Raw genomic sequence first — 25,943 nt, 5'->3', positions numbered from 1 at the left:
TTGCTTTTTTGACAATGGACTACAATTCTAGACGCAATGTCTCTTACTATATTTGAAACTGAAGAACAGAACTCATTCTACCAAGTGATCATCCATGTTTTATAATATACACTGTGCGTCCCATGTAACACACAGCCACAACTTTTTATGGGTGGCTGTAACAGATTAATAGATATCAATGTTCCCTGTTAAACCTAACAGAGAAATAGACGAAGAATGCGCTAGATGTGAAGCAGAGGTCTCCCGGTGCTACTTTGTTAGGTGTCCGCCACCATTAAAACGACAGTAAAGTGGCAGGAATAATGAAACTACACTCACGATTTCACGTTGCATAAGACGTGCTAGAAAGGCATTGTAGCATGTATTGGGCAGAGCAAAACTGCTTCTACAAAAAGTAACAGCTCTAATGTCCAAAAATATAAGCTTCGTTGTGGATGCGAAACAAAGGCAATAGGGAACAAAGAAATGAATTGATTGAATTTTGTGCTACAACATCATGTCGACTGATAAAGTAAAGAAGAAAGCTGTACTCCAACAAGTAAGGGGAAAAATGCCTAACAAAGAACAAAATGTAGAGATGTTGGGAATTCAGTAGTAGGTGGAAGCTCTGGTGCCGGCCGCGGTGGCCGTGCGGTTCTAGGCGCTGCAGTCCGGAACCGCGGGACTGCTACAGTCGCAGGTTAGAATCCTGCCTCGGGCATGGATGTGTGTGATGTCCTTAGGTTAGTTAAGTTTAAGTAGTTCTAAGTTCTGGCGGACTGATGACCTAAGATGTTAAGTCCCATAGTGCTCAGAGCCAGAGCTTTGGTTGGTGGGGTGGTAGAAGGAAATAATAGCAGAGAACAAATAAACATGAGTATATAAGTGAGACCTACAACGATCCTAGATGCAGCACGTATGCTGAAATGAAAAGGATAGCTGATGAACGTTAGGAACAGCAAACTCCTCAAACACTTTAACCGAAGCAACAATATACACATGAAATGTGATATTAAGGTCGTATTAAAACACCTGGTGAAAGACAGACAGTCCTTCGTATGTTACTTCCGTATTCAAATGTCGCAGGTGTCGAGTATCTTGTCTATACGACCTTTATATCTAGTTTTGTAGGTAGCAGCCATGCGTGCCACTTTCCTGTGGGAATAATACAGAGGTTTTCTTGTTTGTCACGTCGAACTGCTGAACCTTTTAAGGAGCTTCAGTTGACAATAGCAATACAGCAGCCGTCTCCGTCACAATACCTCGTGTTCGCCTATCCTAGTTTCCTTTGTTAGACCTGTTCCCCGCTGACTTTTCTAGCAACTCGTTTTACCCGTTCCCTGTATTGTTATGATTGTGTATGACTTGCACGAAGCGGTTTTATTTGAAACGTAGAAGCGGAGTTCATTACAGTAACTATCAGCACGTAGAAACTTGCGACCATTACTGGCGTATATGTTTGGACACGCGTCAGTCTGCAACCTTTCAGCCATGTAATAAAGCTGTCAGAAAGGAAGTGTCACCTTCAAGGGAATAGAATATTCTTTTCAAAGTTCAAGTATTTGTATACATATAACTGTGTAACATTATGGCCAGTTCTGGTTAGTGCACAAAAAATTTATCACACAATACCTGGTTGCAGAAAACTGCAGCAGTTAATGCCAAACGTAATAAAACAGTTATCACGTTTTACTTTGGAAAGAAATTAAGCCTTGCCGTTTTCAAAGGAACCACCCCGGAATATGCCTTGATTGATTTAGGGAAATCAGTAGAAACATGTGATCGGAAGGGCGGACGGGGATTTGAATCGCCGTCCTCTGGAATGCTAATCCAGTTATGTAACCGTAGCAGCACGGCTGGGCTCTGCCTTTGAGGTACTTCAAAATATCACGATGATGAAGTCCCATTGCATACTGTATCCGATGTTTCTTCGCAAACGACGGCTCTCTTTTAGAATCCTACGCACATCACTTGGTGAATAGCTCGGATGTGAACTTCGGAACATATTTTACAGTACTATTACAAGTCGCGCTGGGGGTTGGCTGAGGCAGCTATTTCCATTTACGTTTCAGCCACACGACGATTTCTAAACGCTAACTTTTTTACATTTTATTGCCTAGACGCTCACATCTGTCTGTCATGACAGGGTGACAGGTTGTCTATAGACCATGGGGATAACCGCAGTTATAATTGCTTTGCGGATAAGAGCTTTGGGGGATTGACAGTTACATCTACATCTACACCTTGTTACTGACATATCAAGTCCACCATGTGTTTTTACATAGGACGTGGCATGTCTGCAAATCACTGCAAAGCTAATGGCACAGACTACGTCTCACTGTACCAGTTATTATGGCTTTTCCCCGTTCCATTCACGTGTGGACCGCAGGAAGAATGATTGTCTAAATGTCTCTGTGTGCGCTGTAATCAGCATAATCTTCTCTTGGCGATCCCCATGGCCCATGGCAGCGATGTGTACCACATTGTAATATGTCTCTACATTAATCACTTATAGGTAGTTCTAGAAACTTTCAAAGTAGGTTTTTACGGTTTCGGTCTACCGTCAAGCGCCTGCCGGTTCAGTTCTTTCAGCATCTTCATGACGCTCTCCCACGTGTCGAACAAAACTGTGACCATTTGTGTTGCCCTTCTTTTTAACCGTTCAGTACCCTCTATAAGTCCCATTTAGTACTGGTCACACTCACCTGAGCAATATTATAGGATGGGTCGCACGAGTTTTTAAGCCATCTCGTTTCTGAATCGATTGCATTTTCCTAGTATTCTACGAATGAACCGCAAACTGCCACCGTCTTTATCTAAGACTGAGACTATCTGATCGTTCAATTTCATATCCCTACATGTTATACGCAGGTATGTGTGTGAGTTGACCGATATGGATGTATATATTCATAATTATAATTATTTTGGGGTTAAAAATTAAAGGGCAGTGTCAATATTATTATGTAGTTTTCGTGAAATAGTTTTACTTGCGATCGGTGAACGCGGTTGGATGTAGTAATGGTTGTTGCTGTGAGAAGTGAAGCTCGTTAACGTGAGTTAACATCATAGTGAATTAAAGTAACTGAGCAACAATTAACAATATCCAATAAGTGACAGCTTGTCCCACAACTACATTTTACTTTCTAATGTAGCGCAGCTGCTCCATAAAAACATTCTTAAAATCCTTTTCCAGTAATTATGACAGAGTTTTGAAACTTGCGGAAGGTATCGAGAATATGGTATTGTTCTGTAAAAATGATCGGCTTCTTATCCCTTGAAAAGTAAATTATGGGTTCTGCTGGAACTAAAATGTTTTGTGTCGTTTTTAGAGGTTGAAAGAAATAAGTTAATATTTTACGTCATGTCACTGTAATATGTCCAACGGTTACGTCGCAACAGAGAGCTTCAGAGTGAGTTCGGACTTCAATAAAAAATAAAAAATAAAAAGATATTAAAAACGGGGTCAAGTGAATGCTTATCGTCACAGCCACGGCATCCCGAACGGGTTAAACTGATCTGTAAAATATTAATATCTTCAGATTCGGTAGCTGATCGAAGACGTACGGATACAGTTATGTATGAGGGACTCGCGGATATGGTTCAGATGCAGGCAGCAGTTCTCGTAGCCGCGCAGGCCTGTATGTATCTGCCTCGTACAGCACAGGCGACACTGAGCAACGAGTTTACCGTCAGCTAATCGCCAAACAATAAAGACTTCACTGGACAATGATGGATCGCGGCGGCTGTGTAGTCCGTTCGACGGCAGCGTACGTTTCCGCGTCACCAAATTACCCGCAGAGCTACTCCTCCGATTAGACGCTCACCGTCAGGCGATACTGATGAAATGTTCAGCGCCGGCAGGTTGCGTGCGTGCGTGCGTGCGTGAGACGATGCGAGCGCGTACACGTCGTTACCTCAAGCCGACCGCCATAAATCTTGCCTACGGACAAGCACCTAATTTATTGGTTGCGCCGTTCATAAGGGCCCCACTGGCACTCTCCTAATTTCACGGAGCCACTGCTCGCATCGTCGACAGCATCTACTGTTGGCCTTGATTCGCGATTTGACTCGCTCTGGAAAACGAGCGACCACAGAATGGTCGATGACGTGAGTCGTTGGGGCGATACCCACATTTCACGAAAAACGCCTTAGAGATACCAAACAACCCAGTTGATTACCCTAAGATACTGTGAACATCTCACAAGTTAATCTTGGGCAACGCAAAATAAAAGTTACGTGATTTTGTAAACAACTCGTTAGGTATCTTTGACTGTTAATACTACTTCCCACTCTGACGTGGAATCGTCTTTTGTGACCACACGTCTGTTTTTAAGTAGGCTAGCTGAGTGGATGGCGTGTCTAAAAACCGTGTAACACGGGAACTGCAGTTAATGTCTGTGAATAAGGGATTGGAGAAAAATCACTGGAACCTGTCACAACCATTAAATATCTTAGAGTACATGTAGGGGGTGGTTTGAAGTGGAAGGATTGCATCAAACTAAGCGTAGGGAAGGCAAATGTCAGTATTTCATTTGAATAATCCCTCGGAAGATTGGACCACCCATGAAGAAGATAGCTTACAAAATGCATCCTGGATCTACACTTGAATACTTCGAAATTACTTCGTTGACAGCTAATTACTTTACATCAGCTGGATTAGATTGCTACCCAACTGGCACACATGAAAATTTGTGCCGGACCAAGATTCGAACCCGGATTTCCCGCTTGCTGCTAGAGGTCACCTTAGACCACTACGTCTATCGGTCCACACTCCGCGAACTGACCCAACCTCCTTATGCCACTCTGATTACATCCTTGTAACGAAATACACGAAGTTCATCATCTAATGCTCGCAACATTACCTTGGTTCTCGCAGCAGGTTTACCACCATCAAACAGTCCAGAAATTTTACGCCCCAGCTAAAAGACTGGCAGCTGGCCTGTTTACCCTGTATCAGGTTTATTTAAATTTAAAGAAAATCCTTCAATTGGTATGACAGCATAAGGCAAACTACCACATTGTACTGGTCCAATTATAGTTTTCAACAAACATTCACATACGTTTTTCGATTGGTATGCTTCCTTCTCACAACTTTCAGTTTTGCTATGTATAGGGCGTATTACTTAAAGCTATTTTAAATACTTGTTCCTGCATCACTCTGACATATTCATATTTGATCAAACTACTATACAATAAATCTCTTAATCTTTAATTACGTATTATGTTGTGAGGCCCATGTTGTTATCATTAGTAGCCCCCATAGGCTACTAATACTCGCATGCACGTCTGAAAGAAGAAAAAAGTCTTCTGAAACTTCCTGGCAGATTAAAACTGCGTGCCGGACCGAGACTCGAACTCGGGACCTTTACCTTTTGCCTGCGAATGGCAAAGGTCCCGAGTTCGAGCCTCAGTCCGGCACACAGTTTTAATCTGCCAGGAAGTTTCATATCAGCGCACACTCCGATGCAGACTGAAAATCTCATTCTGGAAAAAAGTCTTCTCTTCGCAATCCTTTCAGCTCACGAAACGAAGCGAGCTCCATAAGCTGGGAATTTTAGGGCGAGCTGAAATTCCAAAACCAAATCGATGTTGATGAGAACGACCGTAACCCGATAACGTAGTGCCTAAGCCATAAAACCTGGACTGTAGAACAGTGGAAGAAAGTTATTTGGTCGGATGAGTCTTGTTTATCACTCCTTCCTACTTCTGGTCGATTTTATGTCTCAAGGCATAGGTTCGACGATTCATATCGAATGGTAAACTTTGAATAATGATATCCCATAGCTTCAAAACTTGTAAAACAACTGCGTGTAAGTATTAGGTTAGTGCATACGAGGGCTGTTCGAGAAACAAGTTCCGACCGGTTTTGAAATAGAAATAACTCTGAAAATCCGATGAAGTTTTACACAGATGTGTTGGGTAGTATCTCTACAATGCCCGTCGGTCGCGTCGCATCGGTTATTTCAGTTCTGGGCATACACTGAGCACTGGAAGATGCCTAGAAAATAGTGTCTTCCGCCAAGTATGAAGGAATGGTGAGAGATTTCGCCGGAAGTCGTGCAGCCCACATAACTGTCATGCGGTACGTTCTTCTTGACAATTCTCGGCCGAACTCTGCAGGGACAATGAAGGTGCTCCTGCGATGGGAATTGTTTGATGCCCACAACATAGCCCGTAATTTTCTCGTCTTGAGTTTCGTCTCTGCTAGCATGAATCGCTGGCTATGAAGACAACATTTTGGCACAGACAACGACATGTAGACGAGCGTAGAGAATTGGTGAAAAGCACAGGTGGCTGCCTGCTATGAGTAGAGTATTGGAAAGTTGGTACAACGCTACTAAAGATGCTTAAGTCGGAGCTGAGACTAGTAGAGGAGTAGCTGTAAGGTATAGCTAACGTTTGCTGATAAAACATTTTTGATTTTCAGTGTGGTTTCCATTTCCCGACCGATCGGAACTTACTTATCGAATAGCCCTTGTAGGTTCGTAGCGTTTCTTCATGAGTTCAATAAACACAACAGATCCACTCAACAGAGACTTTAGTCATCAATAATGTATTCTCCGTCACTACTTACAACAGTCTGCCAACGCTGGCATAATTTTCCGATCTCGTGGCTGTAGAAATTACTTCGTTTTGAGGCGAGCTCGTCAAGCCGTGTTCGTAGCGCATTTTTGTCCGGGAAGGAAGTTATTTTTTACCGTGTCTAAAATGACAGTTTTCTTATGACTGGTGCAGTTGATAAAGAAGTCTGTATTGCGGGTATCATAAAAGTAAGTAATTACGGCAAAATTGTTGGTAGCACCATCGAAGGTAATTAGCCAGTGTAGCAGGTAAATTACAAGAGTTCGTGTTACGTTTTGGGTAATGTTAAAGTATTCGTGACACGTTATTACTACAGTGCGTGACTTGTCGATGTACAATCAGACAGACAGATCGTGAAAAGTAGTGAAGACGTAGATTAGCGTTTGTTTATACGGCTCAGCAAATTACAGATCTTCGTGACGTCACAGAACGTGAACATACCTACCAATAGAATACTAGAAAATTTATGCCTCATTTCCTACGCTGCCGGCACATAGTAAGAATAAGAAACCTGATAATTCGTATGTTACTTGCAAGACTTTGGGCTTGCTGTTGCAGTCTACATAATTTGACGGTCGTGTTGTAACGCTAAGGATTCACTGTAATCTTAGAAAGTGTCCTGGGATTTCTATGCATATTATTTCGCATGATACACGAGGAATACTGACAACAATGTCAAAAGGTTTTCGATTAGAAAATGTCACATCCGATGCGCGGTATAATACGCATGAAAATGGGGAGTATCTTTGTTCCTTTTGTGTTCTCTGTACGACGCAAATGAATTTTGGGTAAAGTTTTTCCATCGCTTGTCTATGCAAAATAAATAAAGCGTGATATTAAATTGTATTCGTCCCGCAGCTATAGACGAAATTTCTATTGAAATATTCCATTTCCTCGCCTCGGTGAGCCAGGTATAAGAAGTAAATTGGACACATTCGAAGTATCAGAAACGTATGTGGCCGTTTGTAGCGTTTTGTGCCTCAGGAAGTACGAACAGTGATGACCTGAACGCAGCCGGTTTTTAATTCGCGGCCCAGGGTGGCAGAAATTTCCGGTACATCCTGGAGTGCTCGCCGCTTGCCCACCCACGGAGCCTTGCGCAGAATCTGCATGCGAAATTTCCAGCGATGTTTTAATTAAAACTTTTTCAGGCCGTTCTCATCGCGTTGCGTTAATTCCCAATAAAAATATTTGCACAGTTGCTCAGCCATCTGGGCCGGCGGTTCTATCCTTTAGCTAAATGGATGCATGAGCTTTATTCTCAGTTGTTTTAATCGCTTTCGCCCTGTATATAGTTAACGTTGCAACAAGTTAAGGTACTGTTTTTGAATGTCGCGTACGGCCGTTAGTGGATAAAAGCCACGAACGAATAGATGTAGCATAAAGGGAGAAAAATTTAGGAAACCAGGCATTAGCCGTCGGCCGCTGTAGCCGAACGGTCGTGGGCGCTTCAGTCCGGAACCGCGCTGCTGCTACGGTCACAGGTTGGAATCCTGCCTCGGGCATGGATGTGTGTGCTGTCCTTAGGTTAGATAGGTTTGAGTCGTTGTAAGTCTAGGGGACTGATGACCTCCGATGTTAAGTCCCATAGTGCTTAGAGCCGTTTGAACCAGGCATTAGCAAGAGGTGATACATGAAAGGCGTTCAGTAAGTAGTGTATCACAAATCTGTTTTCTTAGAACGTGTTTGTTCTTAAGAGTTAGACTTTGGAGGCAGGGCCAGTCAACATTTATTTTTCCAGGTAGGCTCCATCACGGACTATGGCCTTAAGCCCGCGTTATCTAAGAGCACGTATTCCTTGTTTATAAAAGCTCTAAGCTATTGTTCTGTGTTCGTAGCCGTGTTTTCACCGAAAGAGTTATGTTCTTTTCAAAGTGTGTCAAAGGATAATCCTTAGGTGACATAAAAAGTGGGAAGTCGACAGACCTGGGCTGTAGCGTGATGAGGCAGTGATGTTCAGTCCAATTTGGCGATGTGTCCTCGAGTACTGTGACTTGCTTGTGGGCATGCATTGTGGTGTTGGAGTAAGACTTTTTGTGGTTCATATCAGACCGAACACATCGAAAATATTTCTTGGGCTTAATTCAGTGTTCATACATGCCCTTTTGAAAACATATTCACGGGAGTGACCCCATCGCCACTGCAAGAGACTGTCATAATGACTATCAGCAAAGGGAACTGCCTTAAATTTCTTCCTTTCTTGTGATTGCTCGTGGTGCATATGCAATAGTTACCTTTTTATTTCCAACTCAAAGGATTCTTCACGTATAACGATCAAGACCGGAAACTCCGCTTTGTCGACCTCACACTACTTCAACAGTTCGTATGAAATGAATGTTCACTGAATCTCGTGGTCTTTTGTGAGCATTCATTGAAACCATCTTTAGAATATTTTTGAATATCCTGGAGTCTCAGTTATTGCACCCGCACTTCCAGTGCTCACAGACATTTGTAGAGCAAATTTCAAGTTGTGATGCGCTGGTCTGCACAAATAATGGCATGCACCACGTTATTCATGTCAGGGAACACAGGCAGAGAGAAGACGCCCCGAATATGGCCGATCATAGATCTCAGTTTCTGCCCTAGCAGATGCCTTAACTCTCTTTACCAACTGCATCATTATCATTGACCACACACAAACATATATAGCTGTTTACCACAATTTCTAAAAAAAATGGCTCTGAGCACTATGGGACTTAACATCTATGGTCATCAGTCCCCTAGAACTTAGAGCTACATAAACCTAACTAACCTAAGGACATCACACAACACCCAGCCATCACGAGGCAGAGAAAATCCCTGACCCCGCCGGGAATCGAACCCGAGAACCCGGGCGCGGGAAGCGAGAACCCTACCACAATTTCTTTTTCTGCTACCTAGAACATACAGCATGTTGCTCGTAACAGTTGTTTTGCTTGGAAGCCCTTATGATGGTCCACTACGGCCCTTTCATCACTCGGAATTGTTCTAAACTTCGCTCACGTGCAGAAGAAACATCAAATTTTAAGCTCTTAATTCGGCGTTTTCTTGTATTACGTACGTATAATCAGCTGTAAAAGAATTGACATTATTCACTGAATGGCTCTTACAAAATTATGAGATACTATTCCCTTCGCGACTGTAATGACAAGAATCATAAAACTGGTTTTAAATAATGTGATATCCACATGTTCCTGAAAACATTTCTGGAGAATTTTTTTGCATTATCATATAAAATCTTGGAAGAGACTCACCTGTGCACTTCGACTGTAGCCTCATGGAGTTTATAAATATCATATGATGATGACAAATTTTGCAAAAGAATCGGACAGTCATTTTGTACTCCAACGAATTAAGAAACAGGAGAGTAGCTGAGAAGACACAACTGTTTCTGTAATTAAAATAATTGGAAACGCAGAGAATATCACTATATAGTGTTAAAACTTTGTACGTTTTTTTAGCACGGCTCCATATATAGAAGCACTCATACATTTCTGTGATGAAATAAGGTGTTCTGTGATCTTCAATTAACAATTTACGTTCTAGACGAACTAAATTGCAGTATCTATAAATATTCATCGTGCGCGATCGACTTTGTGCCTTGTGAAAATCGTTGGTTGGATATTTAAGACGCTGAAACATTTGTGTTAGCGTGGTTTTTTGTTTCCTTCAGGTGGATGGCTATTGGCGGTGTTTGGTATTAGTTTGGTTTTCAGTGTTCCGTGTGTTCTTTGAATCGAATTTTAAATAATCTATCATTCTGGTCTATGTATAAACGGTCACATGTTCGCATTTATAACGAATTTAATAATCAAGAAAACGTGTTGTAGTACTACGTTTCCAAGTAGCATGGTATAACGTACCACACGACATTGAAAGCAGTACAAGGAGGCCCATCGCTAAGATTACGTAACCATAGCTACTGCTGCTTACATGAGTTGACCTTCAAAGAAGAGAATAGACTGCTGCAATCAGACGAGACTCAATAAGGACGGTTCAGTTCCTCAGGTACACTTAACAGAAGTTATCTGGTCGGAGCTACAATTCGCAGCTCAGTTAATCACAGGACATTTTGGCTTCGATTTTGGCCTTCGACTGGTCAAACGGAGTCGCCTTATCCTCTCTCCTACTGTTGAATATTCCAATCATGCGAGATCGTTACGATATTATACCGATTATGTCATCAGCGGTACACTGCCAGTCAAAGGAATAGGAACTAACACCCCCAGAATGATCCAAAACTTCAAATGAGCCACCACGCAAGTGACTGAAATTCCTGTTATTAACTTCAACCTTTTCCGTCGCTAAAACGAGAGGCGTTCGACCGTGTACGCTGTTGTATCTGGCAAACGTTCTTAGTTTGTGTCAAGGAAATCAAAATTTCTAGCTTACATTTTCAAAAATAGGTGTGTCAAACTCTGAGAACACTGAAACGGGAGCTTGTTTTCATTAATATATACGATTCTTGAGTCTGGTGATGCAGTGAGCTTTCTGCAATCACACACATACTTTACGACTTCTGCGAATGTATGGTAATAACATAACCCTGTCACTCTATTACGAAGACATGCCACTAGAATGAACAATGGAGATACTTTACAAAGAACTTTATTTTTTCTTTACACTGAGGAAATCCCGCTGTGATAACAGTGTGTTACGGATTTTTATTAACAATTAATTTCTTTGTATGTTTCTTCTCATTACTTCTAATGTGCATAGTAAGTAAAAAGAATGAATTAATATAACGAAATGTGTACAAAGTGACGAATCGTTTTTGTATTTTCTCCATGATCATGTTTATTGGGGTATTAAAATAACTAGTTGAAAATATGATAATCGTTTCACATTCTGTGTAGTTTTAGAGTATCGTCATGTTGTTGTGACTAAGATTATGGTATCTTATAAATGAAGTGTTGCGCGACTACAGGTTCAGCTATTTATTAGGAACTGCCTATATGGCCTCGAAATAGCTACGGTAATCTTTACTAATGTACCTTCTTAGAATGGATTCTTACTTACTTACCACTTCTCTTGTTTTTATCAACACCTTTTCCTTGTGAAAAACATTGTGGTACAAAACGGAGATCTGCAGCTAGCGAAAAATTAAATAGAAGCAATTGACTGTGCAATACCACACAGCTACGCCAAAATTTATGAGAAATCGAAACATTTACATCTCAAAAGAAGGTGTCGATCAATTTCCTCATTACTGTGCTACACTGGCCAATATTACTTTTGAAAATTATCATTCAAAAAAATTTTTGCCATGAAAGTGTTTGCTTCAGAACTTATGTTGCACAACGCTTTCTAGTAAGGACAGACGTTCTCAAATTATTTGGTATCTGTCCTAGGTACAATAACAGCAAAAAAAGTCCCTTTCCCAGTAAGTTGTTGAAAATCATCAGAAAATATTTTATATACAATTTTTGTTGTTTGTTAAAGCGAATAATTTCTATTAAATTACAATAGACCATTATTAGCTATCTGTTCTGCTTCAGAATATATTTCAAACAAATAGTTTTTCTTTTCGAAAAGGAATGTTTAATAGCATTATACAACAAAATATTACTCGCACTGCTTCATAAAAATGATCCTGAAAATATTTTACCGAAGTATTTCTTCGCTCTTTTCATTCTTCCCATTTCTTCTTAATCTAATCATAGTGCAACATTATCTGTCTTTTGTCTTTTAATCCATATTCATGTTACTGGCAAAATCAAATATTACACATTTGTTATTTGATGCTAAAGGAATATGTGCTTTATCTTACCACTGTTCTGGGACGAGTAACTATTACCTGCGATTTTTCTACAACAGATATAGTGTCTCATGCCCGACGCGATACGTATGAGAACCGCTTTCGACATAAATGACTTTTCCGGTGGCCACATTGTCGGCTATAGCTGAAGTCTCCAAAGCTGTGTATAGACACCATAACCTTGACGAAAAGCGCTTTGCCGTATCATATTATGACGTGTAGTAACTGCTGTTTTGAATGTTCATTTTGTGAAACCAGAGGTATATCAAACGAACAACGTAGTTAAGCGGGCGGGATGGCGGTAAAACTTGTTTGAAGCGACCGCACTAATTTAGATCGGTGAGTGTCGTCCATACGCCAAGGTCCTCTGCATCATTTAGTCTTTGAATTACAAGGTTCGCCGCTTAGACGACGTTAACGACGCACCTGGAAATCTTCGCGTTAATTGCTTCACTATTTGCTCTACATCCTTAGTCGTCACAATTTAATGACGTTCTTGTCATGGCGAACGAAAATTATGTTTCCGCAGTAGGTGGTCTTTATGCACGGTCAATTTGAATTATGTAATCGGTAGCCCCAGTTAATTGGTAGTATATATCCTACTTTCATCAAGCTGTTTTCGCATCACGTTTACTTTCAGTGCAACTGATTTTCGGCGATTTATGAAACAAATGAGTATAAGTATGGCTTGTGGAGGCATCAAACGTGATGATCTTAATGAGAAAAGATGCCCGAACTGATTTAATGTAGAGTCTCACTTGTGAAAAAAGAAAGTGTCAGCACTTCTGCACTTGTGACTACTGACACACACTTCCCGTACTCAAAGTGAATTTTAGTCTAGAGTAATCTGTAATCTCTGCGACTGGTAACAGTACCCTTCTCCAGCGTAAGTGAGGAATAGTGCCTTTGTGTCCAATAACTATGGGCCGCTAATGGTATCCACAGGAGATTAACGAACAACGCCCCTTATTCTGCATCAGAGCGGGAATATTAACCTTTGACTATGGCCCATCAATGGTAGCCATATGAAATTTAACCATAACCATCACTTCTCACGCGTGAAAAGTCCCCCTTTATAAGAGGACGCAACATTCGTCTCTGACAGTGACCTAGCCGTAGTGGATACCAGAAGATCCTGAGGAAGATTCCAGCACAGGGGTCGAAACGTCGATCATTTCAGAAGTAACATGACGCGGCCTAATAACCCAGAAGATTTTAACTTCAGTGACAACGGCCACGAAAGACTGCAGACTTAACATAACAGGACATCGTCCTCGCATATACGCTACAAATGGCTTTGTCAGCGTGACTTTTCTTTAGGATGTTGATAGAAAGAAACTTACGCTTCCAACATAAAAATTTTATAGTTGGAGATGTAGTTCGTCTAACGTAACTAAATGTAAGTCTGTTCATTTTGTGCCCTACACGTTCCGTTTCTTCTTATATCTGATCGTATTAGTGCCTATGTGTAATACTGGAAGCGTAGTCAGTTGGTCTGAGTACCAAAGATGTCAACTTTTCGGCGTTTTCTGAACAAACATTGATTTAACACCCTATTTTTACTACTCATTGTTCTCTGGATTTGTGTGTTTGGTCTATTGTCATACACTATGTGCAAGAGTTGACAGAAATATGGAAACACTAGAAACACAACACATTACCACACGGTTTAGGAAAACCGCTGGCATTCAAAACAGCTTCCATTCGTCTTGAAATGGATGAATACTGGTGTTGTCTGATTTAAAGGAAATCTCATACTACTCTTATTGCAAAACGGTGTCTAGTTCAGTTTACGATAATGGAAGTGGGTGGCGATCAGACACCCTCCTCTCGAAAGGAAACACAAAGGCTCAATGATATTGTGGTCTGATGACTTGAGTGGCTAGAGGAGATGCGACATTTCATCATCGTGCTCATAAAACCAGGCCTGGACAATGCGAGCTGTGTGAATAGGGGCCCTTTTGTCTTGGAACACAGCTTCATCATTGGACAAATAATAAAGTAGTACCATGGGATGGAGATGATGAACGAAAATTGTCACGTAGTTCTTGGCAGCAATACAACTCTACTACCACGACGTGGCTGCCTAAACCAACAGCAAACCCCCGGCATGTTTCACTCGTCTACGTAAACCAAGCCTGAAATTCGAAACAATGTGAAACAAGACTCGTCCGTCCATACGGCTTTCTTCGATTGCGCCATAGTCCAGATTTTGTGACTTCTGCACGACATTTTCCTGTTATGGTCATTTTTATCACTGAAGACTGGCGATGGAATTCGAGTTCGCCCTGCACTTCCCGGCTTATGGAGGTCCATTCGTGTTGTTTTGGTGCTGACAAGTTTCGCCAGTGTAACATTCAGTTGTGCAGTGACTTCTGCAGCTGTCGTCCTCTTATGTTTCATCTCTGTCCTCTTCAGTAAACGCCAGCCACGGTTACTCAACACACACTTGGGTCAAATTTGTGGCATGGTGTATGATGTTTTTCAGCTTTCCCTGAATGAGTTCTGTTGGGTCTTGCCCACTCGTCTCGTATAGAGGGCGCATAAGGGATGCTGCGTCCTCGGAATGCTGTACAACAACTCAAGCAAATAACATTAGTAGTTTTATTTCCATAAAGCAAATTGACAATACTTAATTTGTATTTAGAGCAACTATCGCCAACAAAGGGTGACATAAACGTAAGTCAGAGTTCTTGCTATACACAATGTTCCTGCAAGTTGACACACGTCACTGTTAATTGATCTGCGAGTGCTGGTCTACAACTGTGCTTATACAGTCCACTAATGTCCGTATACGGAGCCGATCTGAGCGGCCGATGGTGGCAGGAGCGGCGCTTATATTCACTTCTTGCAAGGGGCGCTCCTGCCGTGGTGAGGTCCTAATCAGAACACCATTGGCCGACGTTGTTCCACCGCCTTCTCTGGTCTTCCGTTTTTTTCTTCGTTCCGCCGCTTGTGGTTACGCCAGAACACGTTGGACATGGTGGCTCTTGAAATACCAAACCCTTCGACGACCCCAAGGTCATTAGAAACTTTGAATAACCTCTCCATGATTGAGCATAGGAGATTTTACCTCCCTCCAGAACTGATCAGAGTCTGATCCGGAGTCTGGGCACACATGCCTGCCATGGCTGTGAGGAGGGTGCAGCGCAATTGTTTTTACCCTCGATCGGAGCGTACAGAACATCTCCTGAGGGGACACTGTTAATTCTCATGAGGTTATGTCCCTTAGATATTAAAATCAGGTAACAAACAGCCTGGTACTTGGTTAAAAGAGGAGAAATTGATAAAACTGAACTCATTCAGGGGGTGCGGAGGGGGCGGGTGGGGGTGGGGGGGTGGAGGACTGTGGCAGGAACTCTGGGACAGAGAAGAGACAGGAAGAAGGACATACCAGCTATTGCCAAATATCAAGGAACGGCTCCAACTTTCGCACTTTAAACCAAGCAAGGGATTGCTGCAGTTCCTTACAGGTCACGGGCCGCATGCGGCCGGTTCGGGAAGTGGGCTACCCCCCTGTGTGACTGTGGTGCTGAAGTTGGCACTCTGGACCACGTGATCTACAAGTGTCTCATTTTTGACGACGTAGCCACCGATCTAAGACGCCAGTTACCCAACAAAGACACATACCATCTGATTAGGGATCCAACCCCATTCAAGATCATCGATAGTCAGCAAAAGTCCTGAAAGAATATCGTAGGACAATTTATAAATCGTGATCATAATATGACACATTTTTGCATACCCTCTAACAGTACCTGCAGCGGTTTCCAGGTTAAGGCCAGCCCAGTGCCAGGGGCACGCCCAATGGGATAAGCTCGGTGGGCACGGCCAAAAAAGTTGTACGTTTATAGATCAACTGGCACATCTGTGAAGCTGCAGAAGTAGCTTGCTAGGACAGTAGAATAGAGTAAAGTAGACTCTAGTACTTACCCATACCATAATAAACAAATGGTTCAAATGGCTCTGAGCACTATGGGACTTAACTTCTGAGGTCATCAGTCCCCTAGAACTTAGAGCTGCTTATACATAACTAACATAACGACATCACACACATCCATGCCCGAGGCAGGATTCGAACCTGCGACCGTAGCGGTTCCAGACTGTAGCGCCTAGAACCGCTCGGCCACACCTTCACATACTGTAGCAGGTAAGAAGATAGGAAATTTGTAATAGTAACACTGCTGCTACAGTAAATAACTGTACTGTAGACATTAAGAACCAGTAACGTACAAGGTGGTGGGTTATTATGTATTAATATCATTCGTTGAATAAAAGATTTTTTAATCCCTTTGACCACTGTGATTATGAAAACTACACGGAACACTGTTCTGACCACAACTGATACTTCCAATGTACTGAGCAGGGGCCGGTTGTGATGAAATACAACAGCGAACTCTGCAAGCTTGGCTAGTATCTGTAGATATGTTCAATCATGCAATTCTCCCCGTGTTTCCATGTTTTTGTCCAACACCTGTATGTCATACTGTGTGTATGTCGTCTAGTAAAAACACAAAGAAGCACAGTGAACAGTGAAAGTAAGGTACTGAGCCGAAATGTGTTAGAAAAACGCCGAAACGTGGATATCCAGGGGATGCAAGCGAACTAAGCACACTTACAGGACGGCGCATATGCACAAATAAGTTCACAAATTGCCACTGAAGGTGCATCACAGATGAGACTTAATGAAGCGCTTATTGTACAATACACGAAACCTTTCGTTGAGCTGCATTAGACCAATCGTATCTCCAAAAATATGGTAGTAACGATAGAAAACATAAAATACCGGATGATCAAGAAGTCAGTATAAATTTGAAAACATCATAAACCACGGAATAATATAGATAGAGAGGTAAAAATTGACACACATGCTTGGAATGACATGGGGTTTTATTAGAACCAAAAATAAAACAAAGTATTGCTACATGCATGAAAGATCTCTTGCGCGCGTCGTTTGGTGATGATCGTGTGCTCAGCCGCCACTTTCGTCATGCTTGGCCTCCCAGGTCCCCAGACCTCAGTCCGTGCGATTGTTGGCTTTGGGGTTACCTGTAGTCGCAAGTGTATCGTGATCGACCGACATCTCTGGGGATGCTGAAAGACAACATCCGACGCCAAAGCCTCACCATAACTCCGGACGTGCTTTACAGTGCTGTTCACAACATTATTCCTCGACTGCAGCTATTGTTGACGAATAATGGTGGACATATTGAGCATTTCCTGTAAAGAACATATTTGCCTTGTCTTACATTGTTATGCTAATTATTGCTATTCTGATCAGATGAAGCGCCATCTAAAAAATGGTTCAAATGGCTCTGAGCACTATGGGACTCAACATCTTAGGTCATAAGTCCCCTAGAACTTAGAACTACTTAAACCTAACTAACCTAAGGACACCACACACACCCATGCCCGAGGCAGGATTCGAACCTGCGACCGCAGCAGTCCCGCGGGTCCGGACTGCAGCGCCAGAACCGCTAGACCACCGCGGCCGGCGAAGCGCCATCTGTCGGACATTTTTTGAACGTTTGTATTTTTTTAGTTCTAATAAAACCCCATGTCATTCCAAGCATGTGTGTCAATTTGTACCTCTCTATCTACATTACTCTGTGATTTATTCAGTTTTCAAATTTATACTGACTATTTGATCACCCTTTATATCAATAAATATTTTAATTAAGCTGCAGCTCTTACTAAAGGGATGTTTCTAACGAATATTTCAATGCTTTTTGGCCAAATTTACTTCTAAGTTACTCTGAAGCACGCAGCTCGTATTGTCTGTTCTGTTCTGTGGACCCTGTAACCTCTCGGCGCAAATTAAGCTCAGCAATCACTTATGTGCCCGTGGCCACCTTTGGGAGAAAGCAAACTGCTTTGACGGTTTACTACCTCCGGCCTTAAGTTTAGTCTTCGCAGCAACGCTATGTCCGTCTGCAGCGACAAGTGTCTGAGCGACCGCCTCCTGGTCTGTTGCAGTGTGCGCGGCGCAGGGCCCGGTCTACGTGAACCCCGGCTCCGGGGGCGGCCAGCCGGCTGCCGTGCAGAGCACGGGGTCGGCGCCACTCGTCACCCAGACGGTGTACGGCTTCCTCGACTTCACGACCACGATCGGCAACACCGTCATGATCTTCTCGCCGCAGAGCGCCCCGCCGCCAGGTACGTGCCAATTTGGACGGCGCTGCTGCCCCGACCGTCTGCCCCGCCTCTACTCGCGGTCGGCACGACCCTAGCGAAGGTCCAGTTTATCGGTTATGCAAACTCCGCTTTCTCTCGGTCACCTTCGCGGATCGTTATTTCCCTGCCCTTTCGTTACCGCACTATTACCTCATTTGCCGTGATCTTCGTGTCCCTTCTTTGTTTCTTCACAATTCACGGCGGTACTTACGAAATGTCTTCTGTGGTAGATTCTTGAGCAGTAGTGAAAGACAATCGGTGCTGCGCTCTTACGCTCGCAATTGTGCGAAACGTTTCAGTTCTTTCGAATTTAGCTCGCGCTATTGGCATATGGACACAAGCCGACTTAAAATAGGTGTCGTCTCTACGAACCCATGTGAATTGAAATCACGCTCCATGTGAATTGAAGTCACGCTCTTTTCTACCACGTTGTACAGGCCTGAATGTCTCTCCTGTCCAATGCATAGCACATAGCCAAAATACCTTAAAAAGAACGTTGTACGTGTCTGAATGTCTCTCTTGTCAAATGCATAGCACATAGCCAAAATACCTTAAAAAGAACGTTCTACGTGTCTGAAGGTCTCTCTTGTCCAACGCATAGCACATAGCCAAAATACATTAAAAAGGACGTCATACATATCTGAATGTCTCTCCTGTCCAATGTATAACACATAGCTAAAATACCTTAAAAAGGACGCCGTACATATCTGAATATCTCTCCTGTCCAATGCATAGCACATAGCCAAAATACCTTAAAAAGAAAAAAAAGAACATATAGCCCCTCATATGAAAATGGTCTATAGTAGGATACTATTAGCCATCATTTTGTGAGAAGGCCCACGGGATGGGCCGGGGGCGGTGGGGGGTTGTTTGGAGGTTTGAAGCGCGTCCTCTGTATTCTAATTTGTTTGATGCAGTCCGTCTCTTCATTTCGGTCTAGCCTATATACCCAACGTCCTCAGTTAACTGTTATACACGTTCTTCCCCTACGGTGTCTTCCCCTACAACTTAAGCTCTCTATAAACCCATCTAGTACCACCTTTTCCCTAATACCTTACAAAATGCTAGGGTCATTTTTAAAGTAAAAACCGATAGCGAATCGCGTCCACGCATCCTGTCACGTGACGCCTGTTCACGGACGGCCACTCTTCGACAGTCTCTTACTGCGCCGCCATTACGTTTCACGTCTCACCTCTCTGTCGGTGTCGGTGTCGGGTGTATGGTTATACTGCTTCGTTTGTCGTCATGTAAATCAGTAATTCCGCCGATTGTGAAGTGCGCTTGGTTATTCGGTTCTTAAATACAAAACAAGTTCGTTCTGCGGAAATTTCCGGCGGCTTGTTGAAGTTTATGGCGCAGGTGTAATGAATGATGTAACTGTGCGTAACTGATGTAGGCTGTTTAATGAAGGAAGGACAAATGTTCATAGTGAAGAACGATTTGGACGGCCAACTGTCATGAATGAAGACTTGGCACATAAAGTTGATGAGGCATTTCGTCAAAATAGGCACTTCACTATTGACGAGCTTGATCAGCGATTTCCACAAGTTTCAGTATCATTAGTTTATTGCATCATTACTGACAAACTTCACTACAAAAAAAAATGTGCGGGAGATGAGTAACGAAAATGTTGACAGAAAACAATGCAAAGCGAATGGCACATTCTTTGTCCGTTTTTGAGCGCTATCACAAGGATGGTAACGAGTTACTGAGCCACTTTGTGACCGGAGGTGAAACGTGGATTGCACACTACTTTCCAGAGTATAAACGTCAAGCCGAAGGATATTCTTTTATTATTCTTTTTGTTAAGGGGAATGGCAATAAATGCTGAGAGGTATTGTGAAACATTGTTAAAATTTAGGCACGCTACTCAAAATCGCCGGCGGGGACAGCTTCGATTTGCTTCACGACAATGCTCTGCCTCGCGTTGCGGCAAGAACAAAGACGCAACTGCACAAGTTTCATTGGTGGACAGCGCTTCGAAAATGATGACATGTTGAAAGCAACTGTAACTAACTGGTTTAACGGTCAGGCGGTAGTGTTCGTAGACGCTAGGATCCAAAAGTTGGTGTCACGACTTGACAAATGTTTAAATAATCATGGTGAGTGTGTCGGAAAGTGAAAAAATGTGCTTAGTGGTAGTTTGAGATACAATCTACGTTCATGAACAGAGTTTCTCTTACTCCGTTACAAATCGATTCTTACTTTAAAAATGACCATCGTGTGTCCTATCATCCTGTCCCTCTACTTCATTTTCCATATATTCCTTTCCTCTCGGATTCCACGGAAAAGTCTTCATTTCGCATCATATCGATCGACTGAAGTTCTGAAATTCTGTAACACCTCGTATCAAAAAGAATCGACTCTCTTAGTTTCCATCTTCCCCATAATCCATCATTCACTTCCATGCGATATCAGTATCCCCGATGTTCTTGTGTAGAAATTGCTTTCCCAAATAAAGCCTATTACTAATAAGCTTATTTTAATGAGGTTTTCACCCTTTGCCTCTGATAATCTCCTTCTGAGTCCCTTTCCTTCATGCATCATGCATTATTATGCTACGAGTTCTCATCTTCTTATTATGACTAGTTTCTCTCAGAAAAAAATATCCTAAATGCCTGCAGTCATCATGCCTTCAAATACGATGGAATACGGGATATGCAAACTTTAGCAAATAGGATGGGGTAAGTTTCAATGACTCCCAAAAATGGTGCAGTTGAAGTAAGATAAAGGCGCACAGAACAAATCAGTCCTTTCTTGAACACGGTGCTGGAGAAGATTATTTGGACTTTGGCTCTCAATTTTCAATAACAACGGTTTGAAATTTCGTCCTTAGGCTCATTTTCTTGAGAACTATTACCTGCGTAAGCATGTGTAAAAATAAATCATCATTTTCGGACTTATATGAGAATTTTATCTTGTGATGAGTTTTCGAATTTGGGGGAAGTTTGGGACTCGTATTCGTACCCGGCAGGAGATTTTAATCTGTTAGGAAGTTGCAAGACAGGGCACATACTACTGCAGAGTGAAATGTTCAATCTCCAACAAACATTTGTCAGGTACATACAATCGGTACATCCCTGAGTGATGAAACTATTAGAGCTTCCTATAGTCGAGACATCTTAAGAAATTTATATCCTTTAAAACGTGATGATACCGGTACTGTCACAATATGAATGATTTGTAGGACTCGCCAACTCACGTTCGGTGCACAATGCCCAAAAACCTTTAAAGACGCGAAAATTGATATCTAATGACATATGTACTGAACAGGAAAGGAATACTTGACATATTAATTCTAATAACTTCTGTCCTTAGACATAACCGTTTCGCCTGCGTTACTGATATCACTTACGCGTTACAGTGGAGTGACAGTTACCGCACAAGGAACTGTACGAATCCTGAAGAAGACTTTCTCTTGTAATGGAGGCGGGGGGTTGAGTATCATCAACCATCAGTCTTCTGACTAGTTTGATGCAGCCTCCAGAAAATTCCTCTCCTGTGCCAACGTCTGCATCTCAGCCTAGGACTTGCACTCATTGTCAGCTATTATTGTTTGCTAGGTATATTCCCCTTGAAATTTACCCTCTACAATTCTGTCTAGTACTATGGAAGTTACTCCGAGATATCTTAAAATATGTCCTACACGCTGTCTCTCTTCCCTGTCAAAGTTTTCCAAACGTGATTTTCTTAGATGATTATGCGTAGAATCTCGCGGTTCGCGTAGCAAGTGGAATATTGCGTTATGTGTCAACGCCTCCCGCCAGATTTCAAGGTACTGTCAACTAAAAGAGGGGGCAACCAATTCGATTGTGTACGTGCGTACACAATTTAGCTACAGAATGCTATAATAGAAACCAATTCTGTATAAACAGATGGCGAAAGGGTTGATACTTATTGTTAGAACGAACGTGCCAACTTGGATGTGGAATTTTCTTATTTCAAAGATCTATGTAAGGCATCTCCGGCACTGTTAACTAAGTAATAACGAATTACATGTGTCTCAATTAGATGAGATTCCAGTACTTCAGACTCTTCGGAAAACTCTTAGAAAATAACTTCAAAATTTTTTGGCTGAGGAAGTAGAGACCCTCGTAAATCAAAAGAAGATCGAGAACTTTTCAAAACGTCCTTCCAGAAACGGTTTTCTCAACGGTTACTGCTACGCAAGCGAGGATAGTTTAAACTGGTCTTTGTACGTACTGAGCTTCTACGTTGATGTAATAGTTTGTTCGTTAAGTGTACAGTTAAAAATAATTTTAGACACACGTGTATAACAAAGGAATATAATAGAGTACGGGCACGCGTACCGTTTCTGCATGCTCCGTGGAACGTAAACACCAAGTAAAACACCCGGAAACAGCAGACGCTTTACGAATGGTTTGCAGACCTTAATGAGTCTTTCTGTGGTATACGAAACAAGTGAATAGTACTTGAAGGACGCTACGAACATTCCTTCGCGGAGAATGTTGTCGAAACAATTACTGCCTGACAAGCAAGCAAAGAGAACTGTGCTCATTAACACACAGTTAGCTGGCAGACGAAGTGGCGTGTTCGTCTGGGAGCAAGTGGGGCGTAATGAGTGTGACGATTGCGCAAGGGTTTTAAAACACTCTCGAGGCAGTGTGTCTCCAGCACGCCAACTAAAACATACAGTAGCTGCTGCTCACTCTTCAAGATCGTATCTACATGAGAATACGTCCACCGTTTCACTGCTTTTACTGCAGCTGTTTAATTTCCGGCTTGTCAACGTTGTGTTCGTTAACTGATGCGTGGGCTAGGTAAATAGTGTAAATAATATCACTTTTTATTTCTACATGGGTTATTTCTTTAAGAAGCATCACAACGAGGGTTTATATCGCAGGGTTTTGTTCAAATGGTTCAAATGGCTCTGAGCACTATGGGACTTATTTCTGAGGCCATCAGTCCCCTAGAACTTAGAACTACGTAAACCTAACGAACCTAAGGACATCACACACATCAGTGCCCGAGGCAGGATTCGAACCTACGACCGTAGCGGTCGCGCGGTTCCAGACTGTAGCGCCTAGAACCGCTCGGCCACTCAGGCCGGTCAGGGTTTTGTCTCCACTTCAGCTATGGGGGGCTCATTCACCCTATATCCCCTAATGATTTTCTTACCCTCAACATTTTTTTTCAGCAGACCATCAATGTGTTGCTTCCAGTTTAACCTCTCATCAATGGACACACCTAAAAATTTTGAAACATAAAAATTCTGTTAAGCCAGAAATTTAAAATTTCTCAGTGGTAACTTGTTAAGGCAGTCTTTGGCAATTTTTTCATTAAAAGTGGATCGTAGCTGCCTGACAGCTACAGTTACGTAGCTATTGGGTAGTCGCCGAGTATGTAGTATTGAGTGCTACAAGATAAGCATATTTGTTCGCTGTAGTAGTATCTGAGATAGTGCCGTCAGAGGAGTCTTGGCTCCACAAACGCACTCGTTTCTCTAAGCGCTGAGGATAACTTCGATGTTTTTGCATGTCAGGGGATGACTATCTTGAATACATAGACACACACGCAACAAATACTACTATACTACAGAACATGGTCCTTGTCATCTGTATGAAAAGTTAGCGCCTTTGTAAACAGGTCGTTGTAACGTGAAGGTGCCTAAATAGTGACCTGGTGTTGAGGCACTTATCGTTCCTGCTTGGAAAACTGAAATACCAAGTCACAAAAGGCTATTGAGCTTAGTCTGTGCAGTGTTTCATTCACAGTAATAAGACAGGTACAGAATACTGCAGCGCTGTTTTTGGAAGGCTGCTGATTCCCCCCTCCCCCTCCCCCACTTTTAAATTGATTATAGCAGCCATCTGTCTTGCGGCAAGTCACGGAGACAGCGCAAAGGCTTAACAGCAGTTTCGGTAGGAGGACTGTCGAGTGTAGGCATTTTGGTAAGAGAGATTAATCACCGCGTCCGATGTGCTTGAAGGCGTTTCCTTCATCACAAACATTACGAAGCGGAAAAAGGCAGCGGCTCAAAGGCAAACGATCTCTGGTAACAAAGAAGGACATCATTGATATATAATGAAGATTTGTCGCGGTGGTCAGAGCACACACGTCACTGGGTTTTGACTCAGGATGAGTTACGAATACACAGGGAATCTGATGATCTTGCCGGAAACACTCATGATTGTTTCTGTAACATTATAACAGCCGTGTACGTCGAATGAGGTGGTGTACTGAAACGGAAAATATGGTTTACTCCTTGTGTATAAATACTAAGTGAAATGAGAAACGGTTACAAAGTCAAAACCATGGAGGAAAGTGCCCTAAAATGGTATCCCTCTCCTAAAATGCCCCCCTGATCTGTCTGTGCGTTATCCTGGACCCCAGTGGGACAAGTGGTTCAGGCCTCCACCATTCTCTAGCGAAGGGCATTCTTCGCTCGCATCACTTGCTGCGTATCAGCTCGCCATTTGATTTCTTGACAATGGAAATAGTTATTAAATTGCGATATAGTTTTCGTTACTTCATCTACGTGGTGGCGGGTAACCCTTTCTACCTGTATGTGCTCTTCAATAGTAAGGTCCAAAGTTATTGTTTGTATGGCAAATTCACATCATTTTAATGTTCCGTAAACAAATTATTGGGTTAACAAAATGTAGGCTACAACCACGTAAACTGGACCCAGTTAAATTACTTGAATCTAATCCTTACTTTATGATGTTAAAAGTCTGTCTGTATTAGTGTACACTCTGTTTCTTGCAATTCTATTGTAGATTCCAGTGATCCAAGTAAATGGAATGCACCTAAAACAACAGAAGCTACTGCTGCAGTTAGGGAAAGATGTGATGTAAAGAGGCAAGTAAACAGTTAAACGTTCCAAAAGAAACACTTACGAGTTTGTCAGACATGAAGAATGGTACACCTAAGGAAACAGCAGAACGAAAAGAGGCAAACACACACTTTTGGATATAGTTGTTGAAGAATGCCTGGTTTACTGTTGTTCTGCTATGTAAACATATTTATGCAGGCATACTCGTAATGGAGTGTGAAGAGTACCCGTACACCTGAAAGAGATAAATGAAACTGAACACCGTTTCAAAGACGAAATTGCTGAGAAAAAAAGTGAGTTAGTCTTTTTCAATACCACAGAACCAAACTGCCAGAAAAAAATCTACCGGAACATCTTATAGCAGGACTCTTCGGTTCAGAAAGATATTATGTTATACTTATACTTTGAAATTTGATTCAATTTTTTCTGGTTTAATACCTTTATCTATTTTCGTTCTGCGTTATTTTGATTATTTTAACTAGGGTTCCATTTTTGCACCTATTTTTCAAACTTGCTAAGCGTAAGGTTATCGAAAATCATTTTTGTATATCTTTTATTTGTATTTTCTAAGACTAAATTGTAAATGGTGCATAACGTTATAAAGGAAACAATGGAAACTACGGATAGAGATATCAACAATGTAGGGAAAGACAGACTGATACTTACTGTAAAGAA

The 25,943-nt window shown here is 42.2% G+C and overlaps 1 protein-coding gene across 1 annotated transcript in view; it reads left to right on the top strand.

The window, feature by feature from the left end:
• The window catches only part of LOC126095484 (mucin-3A), a 794,250-nt gene that overhangs the window by 588,545 nt on the left and 179,762 nt on the right, over positions 1 to 25,943 (top strand). Inside the window, exon 7 of the mRNA XM_049910274.1 lies at positions 18,275 to 18,454. Within this exon, the coding sequence (XP_049766231.1) occupies positions 18,275 to 18,454 (180 nt within the window). The remainder of the gene's footprint in view (positions 1 to 18,274; positions 18,455 to 25,943) is intronic.

This window comes from Schistocerca cancellata, chromosome 8 (assembly GCF_023864275.1).
Source record: "Schistocerca cancellata isolate TAMUIC-IGC-003103 chromosome 8, iqSchCanc2.1, whole genome shotgun sequence".
NCBI lineage: Eukaryota > Metazoa > Arthropoda > Insecta > Orthoptera > Acrididae > Schistocerca > Schistocerca cancellata.
The sequence above is the reverse complement of the archived record's forward strand: the minus strand, read 5'-3'. Positions and strand labels throughout refer to the sequence as shown.